The sequence below is a fragment of the Mesoplodon densirostris genome, chromosome 5, assembly GCF_025265405.1.
Source record: "Mesoplodon densirostris isolate mMesDen1 chromosome 5, mMesDen1 primary haplotype, whole genome shotgun sequence".
Taxonomy (NCBI): Eukaryota; Metazoa; Chordata; class Mammalia; order Artiodactyla; family Ziphiidae; genus Mesoplodon; species Mesoplodon densirostris.
Genome location: NC_082665.1, coordinates 98243268 through 98258190, shown reverse-complemented (window position 1 = coordinate 98258190; position 14923 = coordinate 98243268). Strand labels below are relative to the sequence as shown.

General features: G+C 36.5%; 1 protein-coding gene across 9 annotated transcripts in view; it reads right to left on the bottom strand.

Moving 5' to 3' along the window:
* The window catches only part of NAALADL2 (N-acetylated alpha-linked acidic dipeptidase like 2), a 1531400-nt gene that overhangs the window by 623890 nt on the left and 892587 nt on the right, over positions 1-14923 (bottom strand). For all 9 annotated transcript variants that reach the window (XM_060100049.1, XM_060100047.1, XM_060100046.1 and 6 more), the window contains one exon: positions 3519-3638. In XM_060100049.1, coding sequence (XP_059956032.1) covers positions 3519-3638 — 120 coding nt within the window. The remainder of the gene's footprint in view (positions 1-3518; positions 3639-14923) is intronic.

Sequence of the window (14923 nt, the reverse complement as noted above, 5' to 3'; positions counted from 1 at the left end):
TCCCTTCCTAGTGACTAAATTAACACATACATACCATTTATGATAAAACTAATGAGATCTCCTCCTTCTTGACTGCGGATTATTTTTCTACTCTCTTTAGGAGGTAATATCACAATTTTGCTTCCCCTTTGCCCTCTTTTTCTCAGATACAGAGATTCCCTCCCAGATTCATTTTTTAAGCTATGATTTAGTTACTACTGCACAGTTAAAATATGATTAACTTTTCTCTACTCATTCAGCCCCATGTTCCCAGTCCAGATGTTCATTTGGAAGCATGAGTAACAGTTGTAATTCACAAAGAAGTCAATTGGTCCTCTGCCTTTTTTCAACCCAGCTGTATTACTCTATTACCTCATTTTCCAATTTCAGCCTCAGAATATATTTGATGGACAGGTGAAGCCAGTTCAGCTATAATCCTGCTATATAACCTTTTCTACACCACTCTTTCTTTTTTCTTTACAATGTGAATATATATTAACAGATATGGAATCAGTGATTCCATAATCGCTGGGACAATCTACAGAAAACAGAGATGCCTATGATAGAATCTAAAAGGTTAAAGAAAGAGTGCTCTCTCTTCTCTGGCTAGAAGATAATGCCAAGTTTGTGGCAAGGCTCTGTCTAAAGGGAAATTCTGCACAGACCTCTTTGTTAAATCTCTTCATACGCCTGTAAGGAAGATGATCAGGAAAAATGTACCAGAGTTTTAATAACTGTGTCCTATTCTAGATAAACCACTATTTCAGTACTTTGTGGACCTTGCCAAATGGTTTCATAATGTAAATATTCTCTGGAGCAGTCAAATAAAAATAAACTGGCTATGTTTTAACCCATTATCTACTGGTAGGGATTTTGAGTATTTGGCCTATAAACACTGTTAGAAAAAAATTTAAATGCCTTATCTTAACATGAATTTTTAGATTTTTTTTCCTTACAAAATATATACAAAATCATTAGTAATTTAGGAAATATAAAGAAATAGAAATCCATAATTCCATCAACCCAATTTAGATAATTGGCCCCTACACAAACAACATTTTACTCATCTGTATCACTCTTAGGTTGAACAAGCAGGATTCATGTACTGTACTCAAAGCAGTGTTACAGTAGTTCCCTGTTATCCATAGTTTCACTTTTAGAGGTTTCAGATGCTCGTGGTCAACTGAAGTCCAAAGTACACTGAATGGAAAATTCCAAAAATACTATTCCTAAGTTTTAAATTATGGGCTGTTCTGAGTAGCTTGATGTCATCTAAGGCTGTCCGACTCCATCCAGCCAGGATGTGAATCGTCCCTTTGTCCAGCATATACATGCTGTATAACCTACCCTGCCCATTAGTCACTAAGCAGCCCTCTAAATTATCAGAATGACATTGGTGATATCACAGTCACATAATTTTTATTATAGTATATTGTTATATGCTCTACTTTATTATTAGTTATTGTTGTTAATCTCTTACTATGCCTAATTATAAATGAGACACTATCATAAGTATATATGTATAGGAAAAAGCATAGTATATGTAGGGTTTGGTACTAACTGTGGTTTCAGGCATCCACTGGGAGTCTTGGAACTTATCCTCCAAGGGTAAGTGGGTCTGTTGTGCTTTGTTTTCCACTGCCCCTTTAAAACATCTGGCAAAGAACATTCTTCCTCAAACAACTAGAGGAAGAGTTCTTCTAATTATTGGTAATAAAATGTCCTCTAAGCAATTTGAATCACTTGTCTTAAGTAAGTAATTAGAATGCCTAGTCTCATACCATGATCAAATCTGTACCATTGATTTAAAATGTCATCATTTTGCCCCTCTATCAAATTGGGGCTGTTTTGGGGGAAAGAGTATACTCTATCTTATTTCCTTCCTCATGCACTTGTGATACTCTTCTATAAATTGAAGATAATAATCTGTACCTCAACACTATGGTTATTGTAAAGATTAATGTGAAAATACATTAAAAAATGCTTAGGGCTCCCCTGGTGGTGCAGTGGTTGAGAGTCCACCTGCAGATGCAGGGGATACGGGTTCGTGACCCAGTCTGGGAAGAACCCACATGCCACAGAGGGGCTGTGCCCGTGAGCCATGGCACCTGAGCCTGTGTGTCCGGAGCCTGTGCTCTGCAATGGGAGAGGCCACAACAGTGAGAGGCCCGCATACCGCAAAAAAAAAAAAAAAAAAAAAAAATGCTTAGAAAAATATTTAACCCATATTTCTAACAATGTTACTTTTAGAAGAAACAATAAATGTAATCATTATTATATAATTATAAATGTCCTCTTTATAATTTATTTGTTTGACTTATGATGATTTTCACATATCATTAAATATTCTTTACATTGTAATTGTCGTATAGTATTCAGCTGTACAAATGTAGCATACTTTTCAGTGCTAAACTGGATGTATATATCATTTCAAATATTTTCTCACATCATTGGTAATCATTGTGTTCATCATCTCTGATTTTTTCCCCTTTAGAATATACTGTTGAAATGGAAGTATTGGGTCAAGATGATTATTTTAAGGCCTTTAATACATACTAACAAATTATCCTACAAAAAATTAGTATCAGTGTTTATTATATTTTCAAGACTATCTTAAAATTCTGGCCTATTATCTACTATCAGACATTGATTTAGGTATAAGAGCATCCTTGGAAAATAAAAAACAGGCATAGAATGTTCTATTGGGTCCTTACAGAGTGTGCCAACAGATTTCTGGAAATATTTTTTACTCCTGGGAATTAGCTAATCTCATATAGGTTTGAAAGAGGAGAAATCCAATATATCTTTAGAACCAGAGCATTCCAGGGACATAACTACACAACTACACTGATCATTCTTTTTTAATAGAAAAAGAAAATGAAGTAAGAATGAGTAGTAGTGACTCTCTATTATGGTTGCGCATTATGAGATACTTAGATTGAACTGCTTTAATTATGTAAATGCATCTGGTGGATGAGTGTTAATAAACTTCACTTTAAATAAAATAAATCAAAATTCTTCTTTTCCTCAGTATATTATATTTTAATTAAATTTCTGAGCAGAGTCAGTAACTGTGAAGTTATACAGTTGACAAAAATTAATCACTAAGGAGTGTAAATCAGTGAGATACTAGTCTAACATAAAGGACATGGTAATTAGATAACAGATTAGAAGTTTCACAGATGTCATGAGAAGAGGACACTGTGGTTCTCATTTTTAGCATTCCAGATAGGTATTATGAAGGAAACGCCAATTTTATGAAAGTCCCAAAAACTCACAGTATCTTAAAGGTCTTAATATAAAATTATCCATTTTGGAAAAGTTATCTTCCTGTGATACCATACGCCTCTTTGTCTTTCCACTCTATTGCTCTCCCTCTCTCTCTCTCTCTCTCTCTCTCTCTCTCACACACACACACACACACACACACACACACATACTCACTCTCTCTCTCTCTCTCTTCATGTTCTCAGATGAACATGTAACCCCAACTGAACAAAATATTCACCCTACCAGCAAATAAGAGCCATTGGACTAACCTTATAAAGTAGTGGCAGTTTTCCTAATTTCAGGAGTGCAATCTGATTTGTGACATTTTTCATTTTTTTAATCCTATTTAAATCATCTGCATTTCCATAACTCACATCAATGACTTCAGCCTGAAAGAGAAGACAAAGAAAAATAAAGCCCTGTCAGAAGCATTACAGCAAATTGCCCATTTAGCATAACAAAATCATTCATAGTAATTCAAAATGTTCAAAGGAGAACTAATCTCTCTCTTACCCTGTCCCAATCATGACCTTTCTATTTCCATCAGGGTACAATAATTCTCCTTTGAGAAGTCACTTGAAAAAAAGGTTTAGATTCATGTTTACTTTGCAGTCTCTTCTAAACAAATTACAAACTCAGTTTATGCCTCTAACAGACCACCCAGTTTGGTATATTCTTACATTCATGATTCTGGAATTTGAATCATTTTACAAGATGCTGCAAAATTAATTTCCTTAAGGTTCAACAACAATCCTACTACAGTTAGATGTGAAAACAACTCAAAGATTCTCTACTGTTATCCAAATTAAGTACAAAGTTCACAATGCACAGTTGTTCAGGATGTGCACATATCCAGCTGTGAATGACAACCCCCTGGGTTATTCAGGATACAACCTATACAGCCACCTGTACCACTGTGAAATTCAAGATTTTAAAATATGACAACAAACAACTACTTCTGTCACATTTCCCACTACTCCCTTAGAGTTATGTTTCATACCAATATTTCTCAGTTTTAAAAGTCTCATTTTATTAATGTAAAAGTTTTATTCCTTCCTGGAAATTTTACTGGGAATCCTATGATTTGGTGAACCCCATCCCACACTTTGAAAAGTACTGCCCTGAGGGTTCCATCCAGCATACTCCTACAGACAAGAGGATTCCTTTGGACTTCACTTTCTGGAATTTCTATTATTAAAATAATAGCTGTTATGCTTTCAACTCAAAATGATAATACTAAATGTGCTGTTTCAGGAGGGAGGACCTTCAAGATGGTGGAGGAGTAAGATGTGGAGATGACCTTCCTCCCCAGAAATACATCAAAAATACATCTACATGTGGAACAACTCCTACCGGACACCTACTGAATGCTGGCAGAAGATCTCAGACCTCCCAAAAGGCAAGAAACTCCCCACGTACCTGGGTAGGGCAAAATAAAAAAGGAAAAACAGAGAAAAAAGAATTGGGATGGGACCTGCACTTCTGGGAGGGAGCTATGAAGAAGGAAAAGTTTCCACACACTAGGAAGTCCCTTCAATGGTGGGGAGAGGGAGTGGGCAGGGTAGGGAATCTTTGGAGCCACAGAGGAGAGTGCAGCAAGAGGGGTGCAGACGGCAAAGCAGAGAGATTCCTCCATAGAGAATGGGTGCCGACTAGCACTCACCAGCCTGAGAGGCTTGTCTGCTCAATTGCCAGGGCAGGTGGGGGCTGGGAACTGAGGCTCGGGCTTTAGAGGTCAGAACCCAGGGAGAGGACTGGGGTTTGCTGTGTGAACACTGCCTGAAAGGGGTTAGTGCACCACAGCTGACTGGGAGGGAGTCTGGGAAAAAGTCTGGAATGGCCAAAGAGGCAAGAAACCATTGTTATGGGGTGCGTGAGGAGAGGAGATTCAGAGCACTGCCTAAACGAGCTTCAGAGACAGGCGTGAGCCATGGCTATTAGCACAGACACCAGAGGCAGGCATGAAATGCTAAGGCTACTGCTCTAGCCACCAAGAATCCTGTGTGCAAGCACAGGTCACTGTCCACACTTCCCTTCCCGGGAACCTGTGCAGCCGGCCACTGTCAGGGTCCCATGATCCAGGGACAACTTCCTTGGGAGAACACATGGCATGCCTCAGACTGATGCAATGTCATGCCGGCCTCTGCCTCTGCAGGCTAGCTCTGCATGCTGTATCACTCCCTCCCCCCAGACTGAGTGAGCCAGAGCCCCCTAATCAGCTGCTGCTTTAACCCCGTCCTGTCTGAGAAAAGAACAGAGGGCCTCAGGTGACCTACACACAGAGGTGTGGCCAAATCCAAAGCTGAAATCCAGGAGCTGCTCAACAAAGAAGACAAGGGAATTTCTCCATGCAGTCTCAGGAGCAGTGGATAAAATCTCTGCAATCAACTTGGTGTAACCTACATCTGTGGAATACCTGAATGGACAATGAATCATCCCAAAATTGAGGCAGTGGATTTTGGGAGCAACTGTAGACATGGGGTTAACCGTACACAACTGACCAGTTTCTGATTTATATATTTAACTTAGTTTAGTTTTTAGTGCTTGTTATCATTGGTGGATTTGTTTATTGGTTTGGTGGCTCTCTTCTTATTTTTTTCTTTTTTTATTATTATTTTTTAATTTTTATTTTCATATTTTAAAAATATTTTATTTTAATACCTTTATTCATTTCATTTTATTTTTTTTCTACCTTTCTTTTTTTTTTTTTCTACTTTTTCTTCTGAGCCATGTGGCTGAAAGGGTCATGGTGCTCCGGCCAGATGTCAGGTCTGAGCCTTTGATGAGGGATAGCTGAGTAGAGGAAATTGGATCACCAGAGACCTCCCAGCCCCATGTAATAAAAATCGGCAAGAGCTCTGCCAGAGATCTCCAACTCAGTGCAAAAGCCCAGCTCCACTCAACAACCAGCAAGCTCCAGTGCTGGACAACACATGCCAAAAAACTAGCAAGACAGGAAAACAACCAACCCATTAGCAGAGAGGTTGACTGAAATCATAATAAGCTCACAGACACCCCAAAACAGACCACTGAACGTGGTCCTGAACACCAGAAAGACAACATCCAGCAACATCCACCAGAACACAAGCACCAGGCCCCTCCACCAGGAAACCTACACAACCCACTGAAAAACCTTACCCACTGGAGACAGACACCAAAAACAATGGGAACTACAAACCTGCAGCCTGGGAAAAAGGAGACCCCACACAGTAAGTTAAGCAAAATGAGAAGATAGAGAAATACACAGCAGATGAAGGAGCAAGGTAAAAACCTACCAGACCAAACAAATGAAGAGGAAATAGGCAGTCTACCTGAAAAAGAATTCAGTGTAATGATAGTAAAGATGATCCAAAATATTGGAAATAGAATAGAGAAAATATAAGAAACATTTAACAAGGACCTAGAAGAACGAGAGAGCAAACAAACAATGATGAACAACACAATAAATGAAACTGAAAATTCTCTAGAAGAAATGAATAGCAGAATAACTGAGGCAGAAGAACAGATAAGTGACCTGGAATATTAAGAAGTGGAAATAACTAACACAGAGCAGAATAAAGAAAAAAGAATGAAAAGAATTGAGGACATTCTCCAAGACCTCACGAACAACATTAAACTCACCAACATTTGAATTATAGGGGTCCCAGAAGAAGAAGAGAAAAATAAAGGGACTGAGAAAATATCTGAAGAAATTATAGTGAAAACTTCCTTAACATGGGAGAGGAAGTAGTCAATCAAGTACAGGATGCACAGAGAGTCCCATACAGGATAATCCAAGGAGAAACATGACAACATACATATTAATCAAACTATCAAAACCTAAATACAAAGAAAAAATATTAAAAGCAGCAAGGGAAAAACAACAAATAACATACAAGGGAATCCCCGTAAGGTTAACAGCTGATCTTTCAGCAGAAATTCTGCAAGCCAGGAGGGAGTGGCAGGACATATGTAAAGTGATGAAAGGGAAAAACCTACAACGAAGAATACTCTATCCAGCAGGGATCTCATTCAGATTCGATGGAGAAATTAAAACCTTTACAGACAAGCAAAAACTGAGAGAGTTCAGCACCACCAAACCAGCTTTACAACAAATGCTAGAGGAACTACTCTAGGCAAGAAACACAAGAGAAGGAACAGACCTACAATAACAAACCCAAAATAATTAAGATGGTAATAGGAACATACATATCAATAACTACCTTACGTGTAAATGGATTAAATGCTCCCACCAAAAGACATAGACTAGCTGAATGGATACAAAAACAAGACCCATATACATGTTGTCTACAAAAGACCCACTTTAGACCTAGGGACACATACAGAATGAAAGTGAGCAGATGGAAAAAGATATTCAATGCAAATGGAATTCAAAAGAAAGCTGGAGTAGCAATTCTCATATCAGACAGACTAAACTTTAAAAAAAGCCTATTACAGGAGACAAAGATGGGTGCTACATAATGATCAAGGGATCAATTTAAGAAGAAGATATAAGAATTGTAAATATTTATGCACACAACATAGGAGCACCTCAGTATATAAGGCAAATGCTAAAAGTCATAAAAGGGGAAATAGACAGTGACACAATAATAGAAGAGGACTTTAACACCCCACTTTCACCAATGGACAGATCAACCAAAATGAAAACAAATAAGGGAACTCAAGCTTTAAGTGACACATTAAACAAGATGGACTTAATTGATATTGATGTACATTCCATCCAGAAACAACAGAACACACTTTCTTTTCAAGTGATTATGGAACATTCTCCAGTATATATCATATATTGGGTCACAATTCAAGCCTTGGTAAATTTAACAAACATAAAATTGTATCAAGTATCTTTTCTGAACACAACGGTATGAGACTAGATATCAATTACAGGAAAAAAAACTGTAAAAATTACAAACACATGGAGGCTAAACAATAGGACACTAAATAACCAAGAGATCACTGAAGAAATCAAAGAGGAAATCAAAAATACCTACAAACAAATGACAATGAAAACACGACCACCCAAACCTATGGAATGTAGCAAAAGCAGTTCTAAGAGGGAAGTTTATAGCATTACAATCCTACCTCAAGAAACAAGAAAACTCTCAAATAAACAACCTAACCTTATAGCTAAAGCAATTAGAGAAAGAAGAAAAAAACCCCAAAGTTAGTAGAAGGAAAGAAATCATAAAATCATATCAGAAATAAATGAAAAAGAAATGAAGGAAATGATAGCAAAGATAAACAAAACTAAAAACTGGTTCTTTGAGAAGATAAACAAAATTGATAAACCATTAGCCAGACTCATCAGGAAAAAAAGGGAGGAGATGCAAACCAACAGAATTAGAAAGGAAAAAGAAGTAACAACTGACACTGCAGAAATGCAAAGGATCATGAGAAATTACCTTAAGCAACTCTATGCCAATAAAGTGGACAACCTGGAAGAAATGGAAAAATTCTTAGAAAAGCACAACCTTCCAAGACTGAACCAGGAAGAAACAGAAAATATAAACAGACCAATCACAAATGCTGAAATTGAAAGTGTGATTAACAAGCTTCCAACAAATAAAAGCCAGGACCAGATGGCTTCACAGGAGGATTCTATCAAATATTTAGAGAAGAGCTAACACCTGTCCTTCTCAAACTCTTCCAAAATATACCAGAGGGAAGAACACTCCCAAACTCATTCTACGAGGTCACCATTACCCTGATACCAAAACTAGGCAAATATGTCAAAAATAAAGAAAACTACAGGCCAATATTTCTGATGAACAAAGATGCAAAAATCCTCATCAAAATACTAGCAAACAGAATCCAAAAGCACATTAAAAGGATCATACACCATGATCAAATGGGGTTTATCCCAGGAATGCAAGGATTCTTCAATATACACAAATTAATCAATGTGAAATGCCATATTAACAAAATGAAGGAGAAAAACCAAATGATCATCTCAATAGATCAGAAAAAGCTTTTTTCAAAATTCAACACCGTTTATGATAAAAAAAAAAACTCTCCAGAAAGTAGGCATAGAAGGAACGTACCTCAAAGTAATAGAGACCGTATGTGACAAACCGACAGCCAACATCATTCTCAATGTGAAAAACTGAAACCATTTCCACTAAGATCAGGAACAAGACAAGGTTGCCCACTCTTAGCACTATTATTCAACATAGTTTTGGAAGTTTTAGCCACAGCAATCAGATAAGAAATAGAAATAAAAGGAATCCAAATTGGGAAAGAAGAAGTCAAGCTGTCAGTCTTTGCAGATGACATGATTCTATACATTGAGAATCCTAAAGATGCTACCAGAAAGCTACTAGAGCTAATCAATTAATTTGGTAAAGTAGCAGGATAAAAATTAATGCACAGAAATCTCTTGTATTCCTATACACTAATGATGAAAAATCTGAAAGAGAAATTAAGGAAATACTCCCATTTACCATGGCAACAAAAAGAATAAAATACCTAGGAATAAACCTACCTAAGGAGACAAAACCCCTATATGCAGTAAACTATAAGACACTGATGAAGGAAATTAAAGATGATACAACAGATGGAGAGATATACCCTGTTCTTGGATTGGAAGAAGCAACATTGTGAAAATGACTCTACTACCCAAAGCAATCTACAGATTCAGTGCAATCCCTATCAAACTACCAATGGCATTTTTCACAGAAGTAGGACTAAAAATTTCACAATTTGTATGGAAACACAAAGGATCCCGAATAGCCAAAGCAATCTTGAGAAAGAAAAATGGAGCTGGAAGAATGAGGCTTCCTGACTTCAGACTATACTACAAAACTACAGTAATCAAGACAACATGGGACTGGAACAAAAATAGAAATATAAATCAATGGAACAGGATAGAAATCCCAAAGGTAAACCCATGCACATATGGTCACCTTATCTTTGACAAAGGAGGCAAGTGTATACAATGGAGAAAAGACAGACTCTTCAATATGTAGTGCTGGGAAACTGGAAAGCTACATGGAAAAGAATGAAATTAGAACACTCCCTAACACCATACTCAAAAGTAAATTCAAAATGGATTAAAGACCTTAATTTAAGGCCAGACACTATAAAACCCTTAGAGGAAAGCATAAGCAGAACACTCTATGACATAAATCACAGCAAGATCCTTTTTGACTCACCTCCTATAGAAATGGAAATAAAAACAAAAATAAACAAATTGGAGATAATGAAACTTAATAGATGCTGCACAGCAAAGGAAACCATAAACAAGACGAAAAGACAACCTTCAGAACTGGAGAAAATATTTGCCAATGAAACAACTGATGAAGGATTAATCTCTAAAATATGCAAGCAGTTCATGCAGCTCAATATCAAAAAAACAGACAACACAATCCAAAATTGGGCAGAAGACCTGAATAGACATTTCTCCAAAGAAGATATACAGATTGCCAACAAGCACATGAAAGGATGCTCAACATCACTAATCATTAGAGAAATTCAAATCAAAACTACAATGAGTTATCACCTCACACCATTCAGAATGGTCATCATGAAAAAATCTACAAACAATAAATTCTAGAGAGGGTATGAAGAAAAGGGAACGCTCCTACACTGTTAGTAGGAATGTAAATTGATACTGCCACTATGGAGAACATTATGGAAGTTCCTTATGATACTAACAATAGAAGTACCATATGACCCAGCAATCCCAGTACTGGGCATATACCCTGAGAAAACCATAATTCAAAAAGATACATGTACCACAATGTTCAGTGCAGCACTATTTACAATTTCCAGGACATGGAGGCAACCTAAATGTCCATCAACAGATGAATGGATAAAGAAGATGTGTCACATATATACAGTGCAATATTACTCAGCCATAAGCAGAAACAGAATTGGCTTATTTGTAGTGAGGCGGGTGGACATAGAATCTGTCATACATAGTGAAGTAAGTCAGAAAGAGAAAAAACAAATACAGTATGCTAACACATATATATCACATCTAAAAAAAAATTGGTTCTGAAGAACCTAGGGTCAGGACAGGAATAAAGACGTAGACATAGAGAATGGTCTTGAGGACATGGGGAGGGGGAAGGGTAAGCTGAGACAAAGTGAGAGAGTGGCATTGACATACATACACTACCAAATGTAAAACAGAGAGCTAGTGGGAAGCAGCCACATGGCACAGAGAGATCAACGCAGTGCTTTGTGAACACCTAGGTGGGTGGGATAGGGAGGGTTGGAGGGAGATGCAAGAGGAAGAGGATATGAGGATATAAGTATATGTATAATGATTCACTTTGTTATACAGCAGAAACTAACGCAACAATGTAAGGCAATTATACTCCAATAAAGACGTTAAAAATAAATAAATAAATGTGGTGTTTCAACGTATAGGATATCTATGTTGAGGTCTTGATAAAATGTTAGTGGTGGCAAATAGTGAGAGAATGGAGATGAAGAATCCAGACCTCTCACTTCCCACCCTTCTCAGTCAGAGCTATAATGTACTTTAGCCAATTTTATACAAAGCTCCTCCACAGAAGACTCATTTGAAGAACATATGAATACCAACAAGAGATTGGTAAATCTAACTATTTAAGGAAACATTTCTGGCATGAAATATTTCCTTAGCCACTACCCTCATCTGCACCTATAAAAACTTTACTAATACTTTAAAACCCATTTCAAATGTTACCTCCCTGAGGAATTGTATTTGACTGTTGCCCACTTTTATGTGAACTTATCTTTTTACATTGATTCCCAGAGTGACCTGTTTCTGCCTCTCTTAAGACTCACCTCTTTATGCATATATGTGTCTATCAGTTTCAATTTCAATTACAGGGTGATTTCCTCAGTAAAGGGTCCATCACACATTCATTCTCACCCAGGTGTCCTACATACATTGTTGGCTTATCTGTCTTGAATTGAAATGATTACAGTTTACAGTATCTCCCTAAAGTTAAGCTATACTTTCAAATGTATCTGCCAAGAAAACCTAATTGTTAAAGTTACTTCTGTCAGAATGGTTTTTGATCAAAATTTTGCTCCTATTAAAATGTGATTAAATCAGTGACTTATTAATTTGATTTTTGAGTCTGCTGATACCATTACCATATAAATAATTATTGATCTACAATTTTAAAGCTCTATTAAAATAAATGGTCACATAATATTAATGATCACATTGTAAAAATGAGAGAATTCATATTTTCCATTTCAACTTTCTAAGCTATCTACTAATTATGACTCACTGATAACATCTTAAAGCAGAGATATTGTTCATTTGGTTATATTAATGAACATACTTTTCATATTTAGGAGAGTTTGGGGAAAAATCATACTGGTCTGAGAGTGTGTAGACCAGACTATGACTTTTTGTTTGTGTACATACCAGAAAAATATGGCAGTTACTAAAATACCAATTCTGTAAATGACATCAAAAATGGCAATTTCAATTAAAGAGCTCTTCAACTCATCTTCTATAAATAGCATATATAAACGATTAAACCATTTTAACATGTAAGAGTGTTTTATCCCACAAAAATATTCCCCCAAACGGGCATCATTTTCTTCATTTATTTTGGTTTGTGTACTTTGAGGCTATGCATTAAAAGTCAATATTGACAGAAGTCTCAATGTTCTGACAGTTTGACAGGTGATAATAAAAATTATCTATTGTCTTCAAAGGATGTTTCTGAACCAGTTCCTTTCCAAAAGTCTTTCATATTTACCTTCAAGTAAACTGAAAATCACAATATGCAAAGCATATTGAATTTTTATGAGACAAATCAATATACAATGATATGATAAAATGTCAAGCCATTTTTTCCAACCATTCTTGTTGCTACAATGAACCTCTCTTTATTGCATGTATTCTGTCATGTTAGAAAACCATCCACTTACCAGTTGGCATACCATGTTTAACTTATGTCCAGATATCAAGTATTAAGTCACATCTGAGTAGTCTTTGGAAATGCGAAGTGAACAGGAATGTAGGTGCTTGTTGAACTACTTACTCTATGTGTACCAGTTTTGCCCTAACACATAGAGGACTTCCTGACACATAGGAAAGAGAAAATGAGAGGTGCAGAGTGAAAGGAAACTAGCTCTGTTTTAATTATTGTTTTTTACCAGAGAGAAATATTAAAAAGTCTACACATTAATTTTTATTTAAATTTTATATGCTAATTTTTGAACAAAGAACTTAAAAAACAACAATTGTCAGAAAATCAAATATTTATACTTTGTTAAAAAAGAAAAAATATTGGCATGACAATAGACGAGCCACATAATAACAGCTAAGACGATACTGGTACACTTTAGAAACGAACAATACAATTATCTTCTATCCACTGTAAAATATGTGATTAGAAGGAATCATAAACCAAATAATTAGTAATGACTAAAAATCAAAACATTAAAAAGTGACATTCCATAGCACCAAATGTTCTATGGAAAAGTGGAGAGACTATTCTGAGAAGAAGCAACAGAAGAGAATAAACAAGAGAAATGAATAGGATTGTTATTTTCTGTAGTAAGCTAACTAAAATTAATAGAACAATCACGGAAGGTAGCCAGGTCAGAGAAGTGTTTCTGGGGCCTTCCACCTGCTGGTGGCTTGGGTTCCACATTGAGGAATAATACAGGGCCATGTTTCTCTTCTACCTGAGGTAGCAAAAATTATTCATGCTTATGAAATGATGTAGGCCTTGAAATTTTTCAGACTTGACATTTTCAACCAAATCAATCACTCTGAATCCTCTCAGTTTTCTCTAAGAGAGATTCTGAATGTACAGACTATTTGAAAAGCCTGCTTTGACTAAAACAGTAATTTTCTACTCAAAGTCAGAAATAGTAAACCCAAGCAGTTCTCATACTGACAAAATACAGGGTTATCAGAAATACTATTCATCTAAATACAAATTTTACTTTAGAAATTTACTACTACTTTATGTAATCTAGCTTTTGAATATTGTTCAAATTAAAGTGCTTATGTTTATTAAAAACTTGTAAAATCAGAATAACATCCCATGTTTACTGTTATCCTTTCTAAAAAAAACAGTATATTGGTAATGATGAAGAGTTCAAAATTCAAATACTGTTAGTACTTTCTTAGTTCTTTTTGGTTCAAGTTCACTGAAGGGCTTTTCATCATAAACCTTATTATGAAAACCACAATGTATTAAAACACGAAAGCCAATGCTGCTTCCTCCCACCCTTGTGGCAGACATCACTAATCAATCCTTTCAAGCTCCTTCTCCAAATAGTATTCTAGCTAATAAAAACCAGTTAAGATGGGGTTGGCATAGGCATCCAGATATATAAAATATTAAGTATTGGGCTTCCCTGGTGGCGCAGTGGTTGAGAGTCCGCCTGCCGATGCAGGGGACACGGGTTCGTGCCCCGATCCCGGAAGATCCCACATGCCGCGGAGCGGCTGGGCCCGCGAGCCATGGCCGCGGAGCCTGTGTGTCCGGAGCCTGTGCTCCGCAACGGGAGAGGCCACAGCAGTGAGAGGCCCGCGTACAGCAAAAAAAAAAAAAAAAAAATTAAGTATTTTAGTATTAAAAAGCTATCAATAATTTAAATAACATTCAGTTATTTAAAATATTTAATTACTAGAACAACAGAAGAACTAATCAGTTAAATTAGACTCCCAACCGATCAGAAGGGACACCAGCAAGTGCACTAAACTAGT